This window comes from Aquarana catesbeiana, linkage group LG04 (assembly GCF_042186555.1).
Source record: "Aquarana catesbeiana isolate 2022-GZ linkage group LG04, ASM4218655v1, whole genome shotgun sequence".
NCBI lineage: Eukaryota > Metazoa > Chordata > Amphibia > Anura > Ranidae > Aquarana > Aquarana catesbeiana.
Window position 1 is genome coordinate 131151371 of NC_133327.1, and position 24192 is coordinate 131175562.

General features: G+C 39.4%; 2 protein-coding genes across 3 annotated transcripts in view; both read right to left on the bottom strand.

Moving 5' to 3' along the window:
• Positions 1–6005, bottom strand: part of LOC141141411 (uncharacterized) — a 68879-nt gene extending 62874 nt beyond the window's left edge. Inside the window, exon 1 of one of the 2 annotated variants that reach the window (XM_073629059.1) lies at positions 5944–6005. The gene's annotated coding sequence lies outside the window, so the exon portion shown is untranslated. The remainder of the gene's footprint in view (positions 1–5943) is intronic. The other variant, XM_073629060.1, reaches the window with a different exon arrangement.
• Positions 6006–18651: 12646 nt separating this feature from the next.
• SHBG (sex hormone binding globulin) overlaps positions 18652–24192 on the bottom strand; it is a 29988-nt gene continuing 24447 nt past the window's right edge. The window contains exons 7-8 of the mRNA XM_073629062.1: positions 23779–24004; positions 18652–19691 (exon numbers count right to left, since the gene is read on the bottom strand). Of these exons, the coding sequence (XP_073485163.1) occupies positions 19561–19691; positions 23779–24004 (357 nt within the window). The 3' untranslated portion in view covers positions 18652–19560. The remainder of the gene's footprint in view (positions 19692–23778; positions 24005–24192) is intronic.

Below are 24192 nucleotides of genomic sequence, written 5' to 3' on the forward strand. Positions count from 1 at the left end.
GATTTGTACTGCACCGAATGCACTCCGTTAGGAATGCTCAATTCAAATTATACATTCCATATAGACATCAAATCACCAAAAATAGTGCTCAAACTAATATAAAGTTGTAATGTCATATCCCAAGGCAAAGTTAATTGCTCATTAAAACATATCATCAATAACAAAAGAAACCCTAAAACCTTAACTTTTTATTGAAAATATTCCACCTGAAAAACAAAAGTTAAACAATCAACCACCAATAAAAGCAAAATTAACAGGGGACATGTAAATTGGTGTGTAACTTTTTGCTTTCCTATTAAATTCATAGTGCATAGCTGGGCTTCCTTTGATTGACACAAAGTGTTGGAGGCAGGGGTTTTTCAGACAGGCTTGGAGCAATGAAATCTCCCTACATGTCTATTATGAACTCTAGTTATGAAATCAAGTTTCTTTGAACCATGTGGTGTGACTGTAACCTTAAAATGAATTGTCAGATCGTATAAAATGTGCATGTCAACAAAACGGGGAAAGAGGCTTACACCTTGTTATTTACAGATACAAATAGTTTATTAACCACTTGCCCACTGAGTACTTAAACCCCCTTCCTACCCAGATCAATTTTTAGCTTTCAGTGCTCTCACAATTTGAAAGACAATTATTCAGTCATGCAACACTGTGCCCATATGAACTTTTTGTCCTTTTTTTCACACAAATAGAGCTTTCTTTTGGTGGTATTTAATCACCATTGGGTTTTTTATTTTTTGCGCTATAAATGAAAAAAGACCAAAAATTTTGTAACAAATTGCATTTTTCTTTGTTTCTGTTATAAAAAGTTGCAAATAAGTAATTTTTCTTAATAAATTTTGGCCAAAATTTATACTGCTACATATCTTAGGTAAAAATAACCCAAATAAGTGCATATTATTTGGTCTTTGTGAAATTTATAGTGTCTACAAGCTATGGTGCCAATCATTGAAAATTGATCACACCTCATGTACTGACGGCCTATCTCATTTCTTGAGACCCCAACAAGCCAGGAAAGTACAAATACCCCAAAATGACACCTTTTTTAACAAGTAGACATTCCATGGTATTTAGTAAGAGGCATGGTGAGTTTTATTAAGTTGCCATTTTTTCCCGCAATTCTTTGCAAAATTAAGATTTTTTTTTTCTTTTTTTTCACAAAATTGTCATTTTAACAGGTTATTTCTCTCACACGCCTTGCATATGTATACTCGCAATTACACCCCAAAATACATCCGGCTCCCGAGTATGGCGATACCACACGTGTTAGACTTTTACACAGCCTGGCCACATACAGAGGCCCAACATGCAGGGAGCACCATGAGGTGTTCTAGGGACATAAATTACACATATAATTTCTAGACTAGGACAATGGAAATACCCCAAAAATTACCCCATTTTGGAAAGTAAACACCTCAACGTATATTCTATGAGGCATAATGAGTCTTTTGAAGATGTAATTTTTTTTTTTACACAAAGTTGTCTTTTTGGCAGGAAGTGGTGGTGTTTCAATCTAGTCTAACTACACTTCAGCTTACCCCAGGAATGTCTATATGCCTATTAAGTCTGTTTGATGGCCTAGCTACTACTGTAGCTATATATAGATATATATATATATATATATATATATATATATATATCTACATATATACACACACAGTATCTCACAAAAGTGAGTATACCCCTCTCACAAAAGTGAGTATACCCCTCACATTTTTGTAAATATTTTATTATATCTTTTCATGTGACAACACTGAGGAAATTACACTTTGCTACAATGTAAAGTAGTGAGTGTACAGCTTGTATAACAGTGTAAATTTGGTGTTCCCTCTAAATAACTCAACACACAGCCTTTAATTTCTAAACTGCTGGCAATGAAATGAGTACACCCCTAAGTGAAAATGTCCAAATTGGGCCTAATTAGCCATTTTCCCTCCTTGGTGTCATGTGACTTGTTAGTGTTACAATGTCTCAGGTGTGAATGGGGACCAGGTGTGTTAAATTTGGTGTTATCGCTCTCACTCTCTCATACTGGTCACTGGACGTTCAACATGGCACCTTATGGCAAAGAACTCTCTGAGGATCTGCCCCAGGGGACATGGACATGGATCAATGCAAAAAAAAGTTTTAAAAACTGACGTTTTTTCAGGAGCAGTGATTTTAATAATGCTTAAAGTCAAACAATAAAAGTGTAATATCCCTTTAAATTTTGTAGCTGGGGGTGTCTATAGTATGCCTGTAAAGGGGCGCATGTTTCCCGTGTTTAAAACAGTCTGACAGCAAAATGACATTTCAAAAGGAAAAAAGTCATTTAAAACTACTCGCGGCTATTGCATTGCCTGTCCGACAATACACATAAAAGTTCATTGATAAAAACGGCATGGGAATTCCCCACAGGGGAACCCCGAACCAAAATTTAAAAAAAAAATGACGTGGGGGTCCCCCTAAATTCCATACCAGGCCCTTCAGGTCTGGTATGGATATTAAGGGGAACCCCGGCCAAAATTTAAAAAAAAAAATGACGTGGGGGTCCCCCTAAATTCCATACTAGACCCTTCAGGTCTGGTATGGATTTTAAGAGGAACCCCGCGCCAAAATTAAAAAAAAAAAAAAAAACGGCGTGGGGTCCCCCCAAAAATCCATACCAGAGCCTTATCTGAGCACGCAACCTGGCAGGCCGCAGGAAAGGAGGGGGGACGAGAGAGCGGCCCCCCTCCTGAACCGTACCAGGCCACATGCCCTCAACATTGGGAGGGTGCTTTGGGGTAGCCCCCCAAAACACCTTGTCCCCATGTTGATGAGGACAAGGGCCTCATCCCCACAACCCTGGCCGGTGGTTGTGGGGGTCTGCGAGCGGGGGGCTTATCGGAATCTGGAAGCCCCTTTAACAAGGGGACCCCCAGATCCCAGCCCCCCCCTGTGTGAAATGGTAAGGGGGTATCTACCATTTCACTAAAAAACTGTCAAAAATGTTAAAAATGACAGTTTTTGACAATTCCTTAAATCCTTCCTAAATGCTTCTTCTTTCTTCTTTCTTCTATCTTCCTTCATCTTCTTCTTCTTCTTCTTCTGGCTCTTCTGGTTCTTCCTCCAGCGTTCTCGTCCAGCATCTCCTCCGCGGCGTCTTCTATCTTCTCCTCCTTGGGCCGCTCCGCACCCATGGCATAGGGGGAGGCTCCCGCTCTTCTCTTCATCTTCTTCTCTTCTTCATCTTCTTCTTCAACTTCTTCTCTTCTTCATTTTCTTCTCCGGGCTGCTCCGCACCCATGCTGGCAGTGACGCGTCTCCTCTTCTGACAGTTCTTAAATAACGGGGGGGCCACCCGGTGACCCCACCCCCTCTGACACACGGTGACTTGACGGGACTTCCCTGTGACGTCACGGGGAATGCCACAGGGAAGTCCCGTCATGTCCCGTGCGTCAGAGGGGGGCCCCGCCCCCCATTATTTAAGAACCATCAGAAGAGGAGACGCGTCACACAGCGGGAGCCTCCCACCATGCCAGCATGGGTGCAGAGCGGCCCGGAGAAGAAAATGAAGAAGAGAAGAAGAGAAGAAGATGAAGAGAAGAGCGGGAGCCTCCCCCCATGCCATGGGTGCAGAGCGGCCTGAGAAGAAGATAGAAGACGCCGCGGAGGAGATGCTGAATGAGAACACTGGAGGAAGAACCAGAAGAGCCAGAAGAACCAGAAGAAGAAGGTGAAGGAAGATAGAAGAAAGAAGAAGCATTTAAATAAAGGAATTGTCAAAAACTGTCTCTTGTTATTTTTAACATTTTTGACAGTTTTTTAGTGAAATGGTAGGGGTACTTTTGTACCCCCTTACCATTTCACACAGGGGGGGCTGGGATCTGGGGGTCCCCTTGTTAAAGGGGGCTTCCAGATTTCGATAAGCCCCCCGCCGGCAGACCCCCACAACCACTGGCCAGAGTTGTGGGGATGAGGCCCTTGTCCTCATCAACATGGGGACAAGGTGTTTTGGGGGGCTACCCCAAAGCACCCTCCCAATGTTGAGGGCATGTGGCCTGGTATGGTTCAGGAGGGGGGGCGCTCTCTCATCCCCCCCTCTTTTCCTGCGGCCTGCCAGGTTGCGTGCTCGGATAAGGGTCTGGTATGGAATTTAGGGGGACCCCCACGTCATTTTTTTTTTACATTTTGGACGGGGTTCCCCTGTGGGGAATTCCCATGCCGTTTTTATCAATGAACTTTTATGTGTATTGTCGGACCGGCAATGCAATAGCCGCGAGTAGTTTTAAATGACTTTTTTCCTTTGAAATGTCATTTTGCTGTCAGACTGTTCTAAACACGGGAAACATGTGCCCCTTTACAGGCATACTATAGACACCCCCCAGCTACGAAATTTAAAGGGATATTACACTTTTATTGTTTGACTTTAAGCATTATTAAAATCACTGCTCCTGAAAAAACGTCAGTTTTTAAAACTTTTTTTTGCATTGATCCATGTCCCCTGGGGCAGGACCCAGGTCCCCAAACACTTTTTATGACAATAACTTGCATATAAGCCTTTACTTGATTTGATTGTAGCCGTATTAGTTCAATTGTGACAGAGAAAATTGAGTACTGTCCGTGATACTTACGACCGCTCTGTGATTAGTATCCCCCCCCCCTGCATTCCCCCCTAGCTCTCCCTCTGTCTTATCTCACTAACTCTGCTGCTATCTTTATTACCATTGATTTGTATGTGTTTGGTTTTCTCTTTTTTTTTTTTTTTTCTTCTTCTTTAACATTCTGCTTAAAAATTTGTGAATCAGTACTGCTTGGACCTTGAAGAAGGGGACATACCCCGAAAGCTTGCCCATATAAGCCTTTAAAATTAGCACTTTTGATTTCTCCCATAGACTTTTAAAGGGTGTTCCGCGGCATTCGAATTTGCCGTGAACACCCCAAATTGTTCGCTGTTTGGCGAACTTGCGAACAGCCGATGTTCGAGTCGAACATGAGTTCAATTCGAACTCGAAGCTCATCCCTAATCCTCACGATCTCTAAATTATAAGAGATCATGGAAAGCCTGAGATAAGTAGATATCCTGTATGTAGCCCTGTCTAGTTAACACACCAGCACTATTGGGAGATAGATCGTAAGCCTGATGATTAGTGCCCCAGCCTGCACACACTTGTACCCTGGCTTCCTATACACCTCACACTCGGACCGTGATATATGTGTAGAAAAAAGGAAGGCTCAACATACAGGCACCATAAAGTTCTTGCTCTTTACCAGTAATGTCAACTCCCACACCTGAGCATTTTGTTGCACAATTCCTGGCGCACGGCAATGCACAAGATGAAAAATCTAATTTTTCCCAAGACCCGTTCACACCCTGTGATACTTGAAAAAATACATGAGCTTCTTTAGGGTAGAATTACATGTTTTTGGCCCCATAGACGTTATTAGGAGTGCTGAAAATGTTTGAAAAATGTAAAATATGATGCACCAGCATTTACCCACCTGAAGCCCCCAGCCGCAGGTAAACAGGCCTTTAACTTTGGGCAAATTTTATGCCTCGGTATGTCCGTGTACAAGTAGACTTATGTGTTACAATCTTGTTTGTGAGCCTGTGCACTTGTACCTATTTACCAACATATCTGTATGAAATCTGGCACAATAAGGCCTGCCATCCGACTACATTTTCATGTTCCTCCCTCTCTACTTTAAGCATGTATTATATGCTACAAAAAGAGACTTTGAACTCTGATTAATAATTGGCAACCATGTGAACAATGTCACCAGAGTGTGTGTATACCCTGATTTGCTCTCATCTGATTTAATTGACACTTTTTTGGTATATTTTAAAACATCCATGTGTAACATGACATTTATTGTGCCATACTATAGCAGAATTACATACAATTTTAAATGTGCTGTTTTTTTTAACTGCTAAAATGTATAAAGAGCTATGTGTTTATGTGACAAGATTTACAGTACCTGCTAGTGGAGAGCTGGACAAGCAGAGTCTGGCAAGGAGCTGTTGTTTCTATGGTATCTACAAACATCTCAACAACAGCTCAGTGACAATGCACTTGTCTGGGCGTATTCCCACACTAGTAACATTGTTCCCTGTATATCTATCTATCAACATACAAGTCTATGAATCCTTCACTATGCATGTATAAATAATACATCTGCCATAAAACAAATTAGAGTAGGCATTTAATGGATACTAGTACTAAATATAATAAGAACTGTATAATCACATAACGTGTACAACTGTATAATCACAAAGGGTGGAATAATAAACTTTTCTTCTTTCTATTTTTTTTTTTTTTTGGCAGTTTTATTCTCATCTGCACATGTAAGTGGTGAACGTGTCGTGGAAGAAACTAATTGCAATGTTCAGTGTACAGTAGTTCTACTCTCAAATGTCATTCTTCCCAAAAACAGCTTTTTAGTTACAAGTAGTATGTGGTGTATGTGTCACCTTCTGATTCCATATATCTCTGTAGGAGTCCAGGGTCAAATTCTTACTTCCATAGTCTACTTCATACTGTGCAAAACTAGGTTCTTAAGGTATATGTAAAGTCAAACTTTTCGGTAGAGTAAAGAGCCATAGCAGCTACAAAAGCTGTCCCAGGATTGAGCGATGTGCTCATCTGAACGGTTTCTTCTTCCCTTATGCCGCAAACTCACGAGCGGATTTTCTGTCGGAAAAAGCTTGGATGGTTTTTTCGACGGAATTCTGCTCAAGCTTGCCTTGCATACACACTGTCACACAAAAGTTCTCGGAACTTTCGACCGTCAAGAACGCGGTGACGTACAACACTACGACGAGCCGTGAAAATGAAGTTCAATGCTTCCGAGCATGCGTCAAAATTGTTTCCAAGCATGCGTAGGAATTTTGTCTGTCGGAATTTGTACAGACGATTGCATTTTTGGATAGGAACTTTTTTCGACCGAAAAATTGAGAACCTGCTCTCAATCTTTTGCTGGCGGGAATTCCGCCAGCAAAAGTCCGATGGAGCATACACACGGTCGCATTTTCCGACCAAAAGCTCTCATTGGTCTTTTGCCTGCCAAATTTCCGATCGTGTGTACGCTGCATTAATCTTCTGTCCCAGATGCCGGAATCTCAACTGTGTGCACTCGGGTGTGACAGCTTGTGGTTTCACAGCCAGGTGCCCGCTACACATTGTGAATGATACCACAGTCTTCTTCTGGGACCTGTGACGTGTGCCTTAAGACTGCGGGGAGGGAGGGGAGAGAGGAGAACTTCTGCTTGGATTGCCTAGGTGACCTGAGCGAAAGTGGAAGCAGGTACCTGTCAACACCAGGTGCCAGCACCCTCTCCCCACAACAAAGTGCCATTTGGTCAAGGGGGGGGTGAGTCCTCAGCAGAACTTCCACTTTTGGGTGGAGCTCTGCTTTAATTTCCTGCTCTTATAGGCACAATTGGAATTAAATAAAATCTCTCCAAAGTGAGAGAATGCAACCGTTGTCACCAGAACAAGTGTCCTCATTTAAAGATTTTCACTTTATTCCTGTTTTGGATTTCCCCTCACTTGCTGTCCCTATTACAGTGTTGACGTTAACAGAAAGGGTGAATCTCTCTATTGGAGACACAGACAGCAATAAATATATAATCACTATATATATATATATACAGCACTATACACTACCCGCTCTATGAAGATTCATCACCAAATAAAGTGTCGTATCATTATAAAATAATACATTAATTTACTAATTAAAACAGAAATGAATTTGATCTGAGAAAATGTATTACATCCAAACTCTTTAAGAGAATGAATAAAGTGTCCAGTCCTACATGTTCTATTTCAGTGCATAAAACAAAATGAATTAGATTAGATGAACAAACTAGACAAATAACGGGGGGGGGGGGGGGGGTACTAAAAATGGTGCTTCTAGGTTTTATTGTTAACGCTTAATTGAACAAGCTGAAGTTAGAAGCGGATTGGTTTCTATACACAGCTGTACCAGATTCTATATGCACCAGTTTTAGTAAATCTCCCCCACAGCGTCCAATGCTTCAAGTGCTAATTTTTAAAGTGTCCAGTGCATAAAGCATCCCATGCTCCTCATATGTGACCGTTAATCAAGATAATATTGCTTCACCACAAAATCCTTCGTGCTCTACACCACTTTTTGCCTTGATGTATCACCACTTCACTCCTGAAAACTCACCAGATAGTTTTAACCTCCTTTTTTATATAAAAAATTGATCAAACCACTTTTACTTGGATCAGCTAAGATAGAACATGAAAGACACATAGCGGAGGAGAGCAAACAAAATCCCAAGAAATTCTTTAAGTATGTAAACAGTAAAAAAGGGAGGACAGACCATATTGGCCCCATAAAGAATGAGGAAGGACATCTGGTTACAAAGGATGGGGAGATGGCCAAGGTATTGAATTTATTCTTCACCTCAGTCTTCACTAGTGAATCGGGGGGCTTCAGTAACTGAAGTGTTTTTCCTCATGACACAACACAGGAAGCACCTCCATGGTTAACAGAGGACAGAATTAAAATTAGACTTGAGAAACTTAACATTAATAAACCCGAGGGTACATAGGGAACTCAGTCAAGTGATTGCCAGACCATTGTTCCTAATTTTTACAGACAGTCTACTCTCTATACCCTCTATTTTAAAAGGGCCCAAAATACATCCCTGGGAATTACAGACCAGTTAGCCTAACATCAATAGTATGTAAACTCTTGGAGGGGATGATGAGGGACTATATACAAGATTTTAGTAATGAGAACGGTATCATTAGCAGTAATCAGCTTGGATTCATGAAGAATTGTTCTTGCCTAGCAAATCTACTAACCTTCTATGAGGAGGTGAGTTGCCATCTAGATAAAGGAAGGCCCGTAGACGTGGTGTATCTGGATTTTGCAAAAGCATTTAACACAGTTCCCCATAAAAGTTTACTGTACAAAATAAGGTCTGTTGGCATGGACCATAGGGTGAGGACATGGATTGAAAACTGGCTACAAGGGTGAGTTCAGAGGGTGGTGATAAATGGGGAGTACTCAGAATGGTCAGGGGTGGGTAGTGGGGTTCCCCAGGGTTCTGTGCTGGGACCAATCCTATTTAATTTGTTCATAAATGACCTGGAGGATGGGATAAACAGTTCAATCTCTGTATTTTCAGACGATACTAAGCTAAGCAGGGCAATAACTTCTCCGCAGGATGTGGAAACCTTGCAAAAAGATCTGAACAAATTAATGGGGTGGGCAACTACATGGCAAATGAGTTTCAATGTAGAAAAATGTAAAATAATGCATTTGGGTGGCAAAAATATGAATGCAATCTATACACTGGGGGGGAGAACCTCTGGGGGAATCTAGGATTGAAAAGGACCTGGGGGTCCTAGTAGATGATAGGCTCAGCAATAGCAGCAGCTTGGCATTGCATGCCAACAAAGCAAACAGAATATTGGCATGCATTAAAAAGGGGATCAACTACAGAGATAAAACGATAATTCTCCCACTCTACAAGACTCTGGTCCGGCCGCACCTAGAGTATGCTGTCCAGTTCTGGGCACCAGTCCTCAGGAAGGATGTACTAGAAATGGAGCGAATACAAAAAAGGGGCAACAAAGCTAATAATGGGTCTGGAGGATCTTAGTTATGAGGAAAGGTTGTGAGCATTGAACTTCTCTCTCTGGAGAAGAGACGCTTGAGAGGGGATATGATTTCAATCTAAAAATACCCTATTGGTGACCCCACAATAGAAATAAAACTTTTTCGCAGAAGAGAGCTTAACAAGACTTGTGGCCACTCATTAAAATTAGAAGAAAAGAGGTTTAACCTTAAACTACATAGAGGGTTCTTTACTGTAATGCCCTGTACACATGGTTGGACATTGATCAGACATTCCGACAACAAAATTTTCAGACGGATGTTGGCTCAAACTTGTCTTGCATACACACGGTCACACAAAGTTGTCAGAAAATCCGATCGTTCTGAACGCGGTGACGTAAAACACGTACGTCGGGACTATAAACGGGGCAGTAGCTAATAACTTTCGTCTCTTAATTTATTCTGAGCATGCGTGGCACTTTGTGCTTCGGATTTGTGTACACACGATCGGAATTTCCAACAACGGATTTTGTTGTCGGAAAATTTTATAGCAAGCTCTCAAACTTTGTGTGTCGGATATTCCTATGGAAAATGTGTGATGGAGCCTACACATGGTCGGAATTTCCGACAAGGTCCTATCACACATTTTCCATCGGAGAATCCTATCGTGTGTACAGGACATAAGAGTGGCAAGGATGTGGAATTCCCTTCCACAGGTGGTGGACTTGATGGACTTGTGTCTTTTTTCAACCTCACCTATTATGTAAGTATGTAACTTCTGCAATATCTTACCTTTTATTCCTAGCGCTGGTCAGATATAAATAATCGGAGCAATAAAAACTTGACAGGGTTATAACCATTTCCTACTTAATTCAAGATTGAAAAAAAATAAAGTTTTGGTATTAGATGCATTTTATAGTAACCCTTTCAGCACAGAGTTTATTTTATGCAATAACATGCCTAAAAAAAAAAAGGCAACGTAAAGTATTTACCTTTGTCGTGAAATGCCTCTGCAAACATTCCACATTCTGGCTGTGTGGCTTACCTACTCCCAGTCTCATGCTATGGTTTCACCCGTTGTCTTGTATGTCCCTACAAGAACTTCGAGCTGCCAGGAGGACCCATATTGTACACAGAGGTAACAAGTATTCAACTCATCTGAACAACTTTAATGGTAATGTTCTCTTGTTTTTTTAAACCAAATAAATTAGAGTTACTTTTCCCATTGCAATTTAAGGAATATATTAATAAAACAGAGAGTCTGGCATGTACCAAACTTTCACTGCAGGGGAATCTTACTTCTGCATGTTTTCTGAATAAGAGTGATGTATTCACTATGCTTTCTTCTTTTATCAGTATGCTCTTATAGCACCTATACTTATATACCTATAGAAGGCCATACCAATGAATTTTAGTCTTAAAACGAAACCCTGCTAGATCACTTCAGACTGGCACCTTTTGGGTGGGTGTATATCTACTTAAAACATTAAAAATAAGTGCCTATACTGTTTAAAATCTAGTTATACATTCTCTCCCCCTGCTCCGCACATGCTCAGTTGCGCTCTATTTTTAGGCACTGTGCTGAATTTGTAGAGGCCAATCTGATGACAGCCTAAAGATTCACTGCTGTTCGGGGGCTCTGGGCTTCAGCAAAATGGTAGCCTCCAGCAAGAAGAAACAGGAACAATGCTGGAGGCAATTTACAGCATACATTAATTTTGGTAGCATAATTATTCATGCAGAATGCATGTATGTTTCTTGTTAAAGAACATTGTTTTTATCAAGTTTTTATGGGTAAAGTTCCTCTTTATTATTCAACCCCCTGGTACCCTCATTTATAACAAACATCACCCATAATCCTCCCCAAAGCCTACGTACAGGTTCTATATACATAGTTTGCTGCATGCTACTCCACATGTCATGACTTTCTCAGTAGTATAACATGAACCTGCACTCAGGCTCAGAAGCCGAGTTTACGTTGGATTCACACTGTTCTGTGTACATGGTGTGTGGTCACGTATATGTGTACGTGTGAATGGACCCACTCAGTGTCTGCTCTTAAACTCTATTGAATAAAAGTCACCATAATGATGCTGTCTAGACCTAATTCTACCCTGGTACTCCAAAGTTTTACATAGTGCACCCCAAGCACTTATCTGATAGCACTAAGATCATGTACACAAATCAAATCACAAGGACTATACTTGTTACAATGATAGGGGTCAGTAATGGTGACATTACACAATTATAATAGAAGCGTGTTCTATTAGGCAATGCCTGTACTGTGCCTTTTCGTAGAATGCCTACTAGAGTTACAGGGGCAGCACAGTATCTTAGCGTTTTTGCTGGCAGCCCTAGGGCCATTGATTCAAATCCCAACCAGGACCCAATCTGCATGGAATTTGCATGTTCTTCCTGTGCTTGCCTGGATTTCTTTTGGGTGCTCTAGTTATTTTCCACACCCCAAAGACATGTTTATAGGTAAATTAGCCCTAGTATGTGACCTTAGATTGTAAACTTCTTGAGGCAGGTACTGATGTGAATATACACTATACTGTATGTAAAGCAATGCATTCATTGTTGGCACTGTATAAATAACTGTTATACTATATACATGTGTACACTGTATATATATATATATATTATATACATACAGTTGTGCTCATAAGTTTACATACCCTGGCAGAATTTATGATTTCTTGGCCATTTTTCAGAGAATATGAATGATAATATGGAGCTGTGAAAACAACACTACATGGTCCCTACTATATGAATACTATGTACATTTCATAAGAAAACTTTTTTTTTTTCTTTTTACTGAGATTTTCGGTTTTGGACTGCAAGTAAAAATAAGCCTACCATATAAAATGCACGTACACCAGAGTAATTTTTGTATATTGCCAGTCCTTGCAAATCTCAATGGATCAATAAATTACTTTGGCATCGCTATGGCAAATTTCTTCTGATGAATAGTGTTGTAGGGGGACAACCTGACACCTCTGCAGTCACAATTAAAGTGAATAAGTCTTGAATAGTTTTAAAACTTTTAAAATAATATCCCTTTTATTTAGAGCAGTAACAAACCCAAAAGCAAACATTTATTATATTGCAGCTTATCAATTCTTAGATGTGATGATTGCATTAGTTTTCTTTTTTAGGCTTTCGTTTTTCTATTTTCATCTTGTGATCCTGCTAGAAAGTCTGTTGTTTTTCAAAAGAACAAACTCTCTTCCAGCTTTATCCTTTTTTTTAGGGATAAGACAAACCATTTAACATTGACAGGGGTGCTTACAAAGTTCAGCTTTTATTTATATACAGTTGTGCTCATAAGTTTACATACCCTTGCAGAATTTATGATTTATTGGCCATTTTTCAGAGAACATGATTGATAACACAAAAAATTTTCTTTCACTCATGATTAGTGTTTGGCTGAAGCGATTTATTATCAATCAACTGTGTTTACTCTTTTTAAATCATAATGGCAACAGAAACTACCAAAATGACCCAAACTTTACACACCCCAGTTCTTAATACTGTGTATTTCCCCCTTTAACATCAATGATAGCTTGAAGTCTTTTTCCTGGCAGTTGTGGCTAAAATTTTAGTTGGTCTACCTGACCGTGGTTTGGTTTCAACAGAACCTCTCATTTTCCACTTCTTGATTAGAGTTTGAACACTGCTGATTGGCATTCTCAATTCATTGGATATCTTTTTATATCCCTTTCCTGTTTTATACAGTTAAACTACCTTTTCCTGCAGATCCTTTGACAATTCTTGTTGTCATTATGATTTAAAAAGAGTAAACACAGTTGATTGATAATAAATGGCTTCAGCCAAACACTAACTTTTTTCCAATTTATCAATGTCCAGAATAACCAAACGTAATACTGAATTCCCAACAGAGAGCCAGGCTGCGTGGTTGTGGCACTAGTGGTTACTGTACACTTGGGGACCAGTGGTGGTAGTGGCTGTACTGGTAAGGAGCAAGCTGGGTGCTGGTAATGATGCTGGTACATTTCCCTTGGAGCTGAGACTGGGTAATAGAACTGTTACCTTGGGGACCAATCCGGATAGTGTTGGTGACAGTGGTACTGTTAACTTGGAGACCAACCTGAGTAGCGGTGTTAATAGCTGTACTGTTATTTAGGGATTACGTTGGATGCTGGTAGTGATGCTGGTACTGTTAATTTAGAGATAAGGCTAGGTGATAGTACCCTTCCTTTGGGGATCAGTCCGGATGGTGGTGGCGATCGTGGTACTTTTACCTTGGGGACCAGGCTGAGTAGTGGTAATGGCTGTACTGTTAATTAAGGACAAAGATAGGTGCCGATAGTGATGCTAGTAATGTTACCTTGAAAATTAGATTGGTGATAGTACTTTTATCTTGGGGAACAGTCCAAGTGGTGGTGAGCAATGGTGGAACTGTTACCTTGGGAACCAAGCTAGTTCTGGGGACCAGGCTGAGTAGTGGTAATGGCTGTACTGTTACTTAAAGTGGATGTAAACACAAATTTTTTTTTTTTTTTTTTTAATGTCATAATGTAGAGTATAAGATTTCCTATCATTTGAGCCCAGGCTTGCCACAAAGAGTTAATCCATCTCTGAGCAATCCTCTTTTATTGTTCAGTGAGATAAAACTTGACAAACAGAGAAAAACTTTGTCAAATCCTCCCCCTTGCTGTGAGTGACAGGTGATTTACATATATTGTGCACTAGCCTAAGACACAGGCATTTTTTAGTTCTCACCCCCACTCCTTCTTTAGCAGCTCTGCAAGGATTGGCTGTTCCACACCTCAGCATGATTTGGCATGCTGAAGTCATGTGGTTACTTTCCTGTCTTTTCACTGGATGTTAGAGATTATAGCAGAAGTTCAGTGTAAGAAATACACAGGAGAAATGCATATTGACAAGGGGAGCGTAGAGGTGGGCGGGGGAGTCTACTGACATCATGACTCCACCCACCGAGCTCCAGACAACAGACCCACCCACAGAATCTGCAGTTTTTCGGCTCTTATAACAGACAGAGAAAAAGAGAATATGGGACTTTAAATGAGGACAGGCTAGTGCCTCCATCCCGGGTTCAAGGAATAAGCAGGGAGGACATTGGGACTTTAAATGAGGCAGTTGACAGGATGGAGTTGAGATTAAAAAGGTCAATTTATTGCATAGGCGTCCAAAATTACATAACACAATAGGAGCATAGAAAGTTGCATGCGCATACACGCTAAACAGAACCTGCCTAAATACATGCTTGTACAACAAATAACATGACATCTGGGCAGCGAATCAAGATTGACAGATTACATAAAAAGGGTACAATTACAAAACTGGGAGGTACATGCCAGCATGATATGAAAGGTACGTATAGATATTCAATTTCCTAAAAACATTGATCTAGATGAAATCCTAACATTGACTTCTCTCTATGGACTTTTCATCCATTGTAGATATACATCTATGATGATTTTGATTTGGTTTTCTGTTTTTTTTCTTTTTGGAAGTGATGGTCCGTGTTCTGGGGATGATGCCTGTGTATGCCTGTCCTGCGTTGGGCCCTTGGCCGCCTCAGCTCCGGGGGAGAACAAACCCTCCTTAGCCCGGTGCTTACCCTACGATACACCTTAGCTAGCTACTTAGTGTAAGTATCCAGAAATCGACTTACTGTCCTTTCTGGTTGCTTTTAGCTCATTGGTTGATGTTTTCATACTTTGTCATTTACAGATACGCCACTGCATCTTCCCCTGAAGAAGTGTTATTCACAGAAACGCGTCGGGCAACATGGATGCAGCTACTTTTGTTTTAAATAGGATTTCATCTAGATCAATGTTTTTAGGAAATTGAATATCTATACGTACCTTTCATATCATGCTGGCATGTACCTCCCAGTTTTGTAATTGTACCCTTTTTATGTAATCTGTCAATCTTGATTCGCTGCCCAGATGTCATGTTATTTGTTGTACAAGCATGTATTTAGGCAGGTTCTGTTTAGCGTGTATGCGCATGCAACTTTCTATGCTCCTATTGTGTTATGTAATTTTGGACGCCTATGCAATAAATTGACCTTTTTTATCTCAACTCCATCCTGTCAACTGCCTCATTTAAAGTCCCAATGTCCTCCCTGCTTATTCCTTGAACCCAGGATGGAGGCACTAGCCTGTCCTCATTTAAAGTCCCATATTCTCTTTTTCGCTATATTAGGGATGGAGGCAGCTGACAGCAGCTGGCAACTATCCCCTGCCAACTGGTTTTGGAGTTGCTCTGTGTGTTGGTGCACCTCCTTGGTCCACACACAGTTTTGTTTTGCAACACATTGTTTAGGCTATGTCTTATGCGTACGCATGAGCAACCTTTTTTCTTTATATGTGACGTACATCTGGAAGCCACATGTAATCAATTTGACATTTGGTACCACATCCCGTGAACTGCCTCATCCAAAGCCCTTATGTCCTTGCTCTCTTTTTTTCTCCCCTAACCTGGGATGGAGGCACTACCTTGTGCCTCATCCAAAGTACCATTATACAAAAAGTAAATATTTTTGTTTTCATTTCTAGACATTTGGGATGGAAGCAATTTACAGGTATACTTTGTGTTTTGCAGCACAATTGCTGCTTTAGCTCTGGGAATTGTGGATACACTCCAGCATAGTGTATGTGGGGCTTGATTCCCGGGCTATGTTTTGTTCAAACCCGGAGTTGCGATGCGCTCTGTGCGGCTCCCCCCTCCCCCCCTTTGGGGATCGGGCGGCGGCTCACAGCGCATCGGCGTCATGCCTCGCTCCTCCATACGGCGTCACTGGTTGGCGCTGTGATGGAGGTACGCGCCTTTACCATCCATCCGACCCAGCGGGACGTGGTGACGTCAGTCATGGGCGGGTCTCCATCGCCCAGGCTGTAGTCCCGCCTCACGCATTGTTGGCCCTTACGTGACGTTGGCGGTCACTGCCGACGCGGGCGGCGTACATATTCAGGCGCCTGTTTTCTCCCTCGGACGCTACCTTCACTCCCGCACACGTGCAGAAGCCACAGCTTCAGGAAGCGCTTGTCCTAAGCACACTAAGGTAACACTTAGTGGTTCCTTTTTTGTTAGTATTTTACTTTTTATACTTTTGTTGTCAATAACATTGACTTCTCTCTATGGACTTTTCATCCATTGTAGATATACATCTATGATGATTTTGATTTGGTTTTCTGTTTTTTTTCTTTTTGGAAGTGATGGTCCGTGTTCTGGGGATGATGCCTGTGTATGCCTGTCCTGCGTTGGGCCCTTGGCCGCCTCAGCTCCGGGGGAGAACAAACCCTCCTTAGCCCGGTGCTTACCCTACGATACACCTTAGCTAGCTACTTAGTGTAAGTATCCAGAAATCGACTTACTGTCCTTTCTGGTTGCTTTTAGCTCATTGGTTGATGTTTTCATACTTTGTCATTTACAGATACCCCACTGCATCTGCCCCTGAAGAAGTGTTATTCACAGAAACGCGTCGGGCAACATGGATGCAGCTACTTTTGTTTTAAATAGGATTTCATCTAGATCAATGTTTTTAGGAAATTGAATATCTATACGTACCTTTCATATCATGCTGGCATGTACCTCCCAGTTTTGTAATTGTACCCTTTTTATGTAATCTGTCAATCTTGATTCGCTGCCCAGATGTCATGTTATTTGTTGTACAAGCATGTATTTAGGCAGGTTCTGTTTAGCGTGTATGCGCATGCAACTTTCTATGCTCCTATTGTGTTATGTAATTTTGGACGCCTATGCAATAAATTGACCTTTTTTATCTCAACTCCATCCTGTCAACTGCCTCATTTAAAGTCCCAATGTCCTCCCTGCTTATTCCTTATAACAGACAGAGGGGAGACATTTGACAGGTAAAGATACATGCAGGAGGCATGTATATCCTTATAGATAACCCCTATGGCAGTAGTTTAGAAAGGATGACATTGGGTTTACATCCACTTTACGGACCAAGATAGGTGCTGGCAGTGATGCTAGTAATGTTACCTTGGAACAGGTGGTGGTGAGCAATGGTGGTACTGTTACCTTGGGAACCAAGCTAGTTTGTGGTGCAAGAAGGAGATCATTTGTTAAGTAGAAGTTCCCTTGGGGACTTATCTTGGGGACCAGGCTTGGTGGTGAAGAGTGGGATGAGTGTATAATTGCCATGTCAATAGAACCTGCAAAATTGACTTCTACTTAACAAATGATCTCCTTCTTGATTTCCTTTAATACCTCTTGCTTAAAAAAGGGTTGGTATCGAGCAATATTTACATCGTGGAGTGATGTGATATTATATGGATTTAAAAAAATAGATTTTTTGTGTATCTATTAGTCCTAGTGCTGATTTTTCCCAAATACGTGTATATAATGTGTATTTTGAAGCTCCTTCTGTAGTAGGTGGTCACAAAAAAATGCACTTTGCCCATATATACACAGAACAAGATACCATTTAACCATAGTTTTCCTAAAAAAAAAAAAAAAAAAAACATGTTCACTTTAATTTCAAGTGCAGAGCTAAACATGTTTTAATTCTGATTATCTGCAAACTACAATTTCTCTTGTTTCTTTTTTATATTCCGTTATTTGTTACGTTGGATATATAGGGTAATGCCAGTTAAAATGCACACATATGTGTTTGGAATAATGAAGTATCCATTGTAAATATGGTATAACTTTCATCAGAAAGGAAAGACAAAAAGAAAAGTGTAAGGAAAAAATATTTTGAAAATAGAGGGAAAAGGAGGAGGACAAAAAGAAAGGAATGAGCAGGGGGAATGCAGACTAGATTTAATGTGAATAAATGAAGAATAAGCTAGTGATCTGTTTGTTGAATTCTGAATATCATCGCTTGTCCTCTTTCAAATCGTTTGGCTACCCAGATCACACAAATTTATAAAGTGAATTTAGTTTTGTTTGCATATGGAATTCTCACACCTGGTTTATAATAATACCGTAAAAATAATTATAAATACCCAATATGTTGCTGCCCATTGTGCCCTAAGTGGTTGCATCCATGGCACACAATATAAACGCAATATTACACCACCTTCCTTATGATTGTATAATCAACATGCAGTTTCTTGAAAAACACACATATTGGCTGAAAAATGTGTTTATTTTTTATCAAATTAGCCATCATGAAGGTAAAAGGCTTCCATCGCTTCAATATATTTTAATGCTGATTAAATGTTACATATTTGCATATAGAATATTGTGCCAAAAGCTAGAAACAGTTGAGTATTTGTAGATTAGTTCTATAATCGGTCATTACTAATACAATGTATTACATAGTATAATATTTATATTTAATCAGCTATTTACTAACGATTGTGCAGTTTAGGTACAACGTACTGTTCACTTATTTTATAATGACAGCATCCATTTTTTCCCCAAACAACAATAAGGCTATTCACTAAGAATTAAAGTAGACCTATAGGCAAAATTTTTTTTTTTCATTTTGGATAGAGCAAGAGGATTTTTTATTTTTTTTGCCGTATGTGTCCCATTGCGGAGAGTTCCCTTCACTTCCCGTTCCATAGCCAAACAGGAAGTGAGAGGAAATTCCTACAAATTAAGGTCTCCAGTACTAGTGCCCCCAATGGAAGATTTCCCCTATATTACTTTTTTGAGGACAACTTAAAATTTTAAACCCAAAATTAAAAAAAAAAAGTTTTGCCTTTAGTTATACTTTAAGCACAATATTAATCAATATAAGGCAGAAAAGGCATTGACTGATATCTGTGATCCAATGGCAATCGGAAGGGCCATTATTCTCACCACAAAGTAATCTACTAATATGGTAGATCCTAGATCCCCACTGGGAAACTTAAACTGTTCTTACTTTGTTTCACCATAAGGCCAGCCTAAAAAAATCTGTGACCTAAACAACCTAAAACAAATCATTTTAAACAGTTTTTAGATATAAAAAAGTAAAGAAATCTTCTACAAAAGCTTATTAAAAAAATCAGTATATTGGGGGTCAAGCATCATATTTTTGGGTCCTAATTATATCGCTATAGGACAACTGTGACTGCGGACATGAGGGTGCTTGTACTGGGCTGTATCCAGGTCTACGGCTGTTCCTTGCAGACTGATCTTCATACACCCTGAAAAATTGTTTCCTTGTTCTGAATGTTCTGAAAAAGACATGGGAAATTACAAATTATAAGTAGAAATCAGAAATTAAAACTATAACCTTGGATAGAATAAATTATGGGATGTTTTAGTGATAAGACCTGACCTCTGTCTCTTATAAAGGTTTCACAACACCCAAACAATTTTTAACCACTTCAATACTGGGCATTTTACCCCCTTCCTGCCCAGGCCAATTTTAAGCTTTCAGCGCTCACACTTCGAATGACAATTGCGCCGTCATGCAACACTGTACCCAAACTAAATTTTTAGCATTTTGTTATTTTGTTTGCACAAATAGAGCTTTCTTTTACTGGTATTTAATCACCACTGGGTTTTTAATTTTTTGCTAAATAAATTAAAAAAGACTGAAAATAAAAAATAAAAAAAACTTGTTTTATTTTGCAAATAAATAATTGTTCTTCATAAATTTAGCCCAAAATGTATTCTGCTACATTTCCTTGGTAAACATAACTCAAATCAGTGTATATTATTTACTCTGTCTGAAAGTTATAGAGTCCACAAACTATGGTATATATTTGAAAATTGATTAATCTTGATGTACTGATGGCCTATATAATTTTTTGAGGCCCTAAAATACCAGGACAGTACAAATACCCCCCAAATGACCCTTTTTTGGAAAGTAGGAAGTCCGGGGTATTTAGTAAGAGGCATGGCGGGTTTTTTGAAGATGTAATTTTTTGTCATTTTTTTTTGGGAAAAACTCTCACCTTTTTTTTTTTTGCATACTTTCACCAGTGCAGTACAACATCATCTTATAACTGGTGTGGCAGTGATCAGGTATACTGACAGTATGAATTTTTTTTTTTATGATTTTACATTTTTTTCAATTTTTTTATGATTTTAATTTTTTTCATTTTTTAATGATCTTTTTTTTTTTAAACACACTGTAACCAGAGCAATATAATGTTACTATATTAACATTGTACTGCTCTGGGAAAGTGATCAGGATTTTTATTTTTTTTTACAAATTATGTTTGCTTATAGCAGTGAATTAAATTGCTATAAGCAAACATTTTACTGAATGAAACAAATGTATTCAGTTTGTTTTGTTTGTGATTAGCTGTGATTGGTCCTGTCTGTACCATGTGATCAAATTGAACAATCACAGCTAGCAACACAATTGTAAACATTGGATGACATGAAAGGAAGCCATCCATTGTGTACAACTGTCATGTGATCTGCTGCGATTCGTTAGGAGCGGTCACATGGTACTTACAGCAACAGCAACCTGGTACACTGATTAGTCATCGGCTGTGTTCTGTGGTCGGTGACAGATCGTGCCGCTGCGCAGCCCCGCAAGCGGCTCTTTCTGAGAGGACATCATATGATGTCCACTCAGAATAACAAAGTCACCGCTCTGGCCTAGAGACAAATGCCAGCCGGAAGTGGTTAAAGCAGGAGTGTCTAACCTTTTGATCTTCCTGGGCCACATTGGAAGAAGAGGAATTGTCTTGGGCCACCCATAAAATTCACTAGCAAAAATTGATTGGCAGAAAAAGTCAGGCAGATCAGATTTCAACTATGTGCTCTGTGGGGAGGTAGGTGGGGTTGTGGGTGGGAGACAAACTGAAATATAGGGGGGCACAGCCCACCATAGCACACCCCTAGATCCAGCCATGTGGCACTTACCTACCTGGGGAGTCCCTGCATTCACTGCCACCAGTGCTATATCAAACACAGCATCCCTTCAGATATGCTTGTGTTTGGATTGTCCATGACAGCTGCAGCTGCCATTGCGTCCCTCCAGAGGTGCCCAAGCCACATGCCTAACTCTCTTGGGCAACATGCGGCCCATGGGCTGGACTCCACTGATTTAAATGTTTTTTGTTTTAGATAGAGAGAAGAGGGAGTCGAACTCCTGTCAGTTTTTTATTGCTGTCTGTCCCTGTTAGGGAGATTCATTCTCTCTATGTGTTCTTTTTACCAAGTGAAAATGAAAAAAATCCCAAATTTTTGATCATCACCAGAACAAAAATACAGGGTAAATCTTTCAACTAGTGACCCTGTAATAACCTAGGATTCTTTGATTTTGAGGGTTTTACTCCCACTTTCTGTTTTGCCTATGGGACGGGAAGTGAAGGGAAATCCCCACTACAGGACACAGATGGAAAAAAATAAAACCAACAGGGGTAATAGCCCTCCCTAAATCTATACACCATGAAAAAAAAAAGTTTTGCTGTTGGTATCATTTTAAAATGATATTGCCAAAACAGCAATGGCCACTATTTGGTCCACAGGCAAGTAGACATTGTGAAAGGTCTAACACCTCCCACAACTTGGCTGCAAAAATGTCTTAAACAAAGTCTTCTTAAGTGCATCTAAACCCAAGAATGAAAATGTAATAAATTGCAGTATAGCAGTACTTAGATGTGGTAGCTGCATTGATTTTCTTATGTAGTAACCTAAAATCTCAAACAATGTTATTTGCTTTCCCAGCTATCTTTTGTGAACTACACAAATCCTCTTTCCCCCTATGTGATGGAAATAAGGAGAAGAGGAAGAGGTGTAATCCTAGGTTGACAACACTTCTCTAGCGAAACAGTATGGTGAGTGAGCATCGTCAACCTACAACAGGAGGTTTGTTCCTGGCAGAATCACCAAGTAAAAATAAAGGGACAATGCCTGAAAAGAAAAGAAGAAGAAACAATGCAGCCAACACATCTAAGAAATGGTAAGTTAAAATATGTTACATTGTTGTTTTGGGGCTTAACTTTAATGTTCTCTTCATAAAGCCATTATTATACTAAGTGTATATATAAAGCTTGACATGCCCTAACTATGCTAAAATGAATAAGTAGACATGTGCAATTTGTTTTGTTCCGAAATAGTTTAACAAATTTTGACAAATTTGTTCATTCGGAAATATCGAATTAACGAAAACCCGTTTAACAAATTTTTCTGAATATTCGTAAATTCGAATATTCAAATATTTTAAATTCGTACATTCGTAAATTCATACATTCGTAAATTCGTAAATGAGTAAATCCGTAAATTTGTAAATTCGGAAATCTGAAATAATAATGAACTAATAATAACTTAACTATTACTAACTATTAAATTATAGGTATTGTAATTTCCTTTCAAATTTGGCTGTTAGTAAACGTAAGAAATAAAAAATTTATCCGAAGTTACGAATTATCTGAATTAACGAATGCCGTATCCAAACGAATGGAACTTAATGAATTAATAATAATAATAACAACTTTTTATTATTATTGTTTATTATTAATTTGTTCCGTTCCATTTGTTTAGATGCGGCATTTGTTATTTCAGATAATTCGTAACTTTGGATAAATTCGTATTTGTTACGTTCACTAACAGCCATATTTGAAAGGAGATTACAATACCTATAATTTAATAGTTAGTTACTATTTCAGATTTTCGGGTTTTCGGTTTTTCGAATTTCCGAATTTTCGAATGTACAAATGTACGAATTTACAAATTGACAAATTTACGAATGTACAAATTTACGAATGTACGAATTTACAAATGTACAAATTTACAAATGTACGAATTTAGAAATGTACAAATTTACTAATTGCGATCATAACGAATGACCCAAAAAACAAATACAAAAAAAAAAAAAAACGAATGAAACGAAAACAAAAACGAACACATTTTTTGGCAGTGCACATGTCTATGAATAAGTAGCATTTCCAGCTGCACTGGAAGCCCCAAAGCAAGAGTATTCTAGAGGATAGGCTCTTGCATCACAAACCTTCCATTTTGCTACCAGAAAGTACATTAAAATATCAGGAGTGTGTAATGTGGTGGCATTAATAATAACACCTTTGCTGGTAAATCCATATTTAGATGCACTGATACTTTTTGAACCTTACTATATATGTTAAGGGACAGACTTTATTCAAAAGAGTGATGCATGCAAAATAGGGATGCTATGCCTGCTGATGCTTATAATGAGGCTGCCATAAGTAGTAGTGCCAAGATTTATTTAAATCAAAGGACCCATATAATTATGTTTATACCTATGCACCATATAAAATGGGAATAGAAGCTCACAGAGAACCCAGAAGTCAAACATCTAGGCAGATGAGGGTCGTCATTTACCTGCCATGCCACCAACAGAAATGTATGCATAAGGATCCACCCATGTATCTTCCAAAGCTTTGAAATCAGCAGGTGGTATGTCCATAGAGGATGTTGCTTCCTCTGTTTTCAGCACAAGCTGATTTGCCTGTATCTGAACATCCACAGTGTGCCAGTCTTTAAGGCAAATACCAGATGGGAATGTCACGGAATGTGCTAGTTTGTCCAGTAGAGAGGCTTCTAGTACCTGAGGATGAACAAGGGTCATTAAAAGAAGACAGAAAATAAATATTTAATACTCTGGTGAATTAATAAAAGCCAGAGAAGTAAATCGTTTTCAGATTTCCAGTTCATTTCTACAGCTTAAAAAAAAAAACAGCCATTTTCTGACTGTTTTTTCTATTCAGCAACATTTTCCCTTTCTGTTCTTTTACC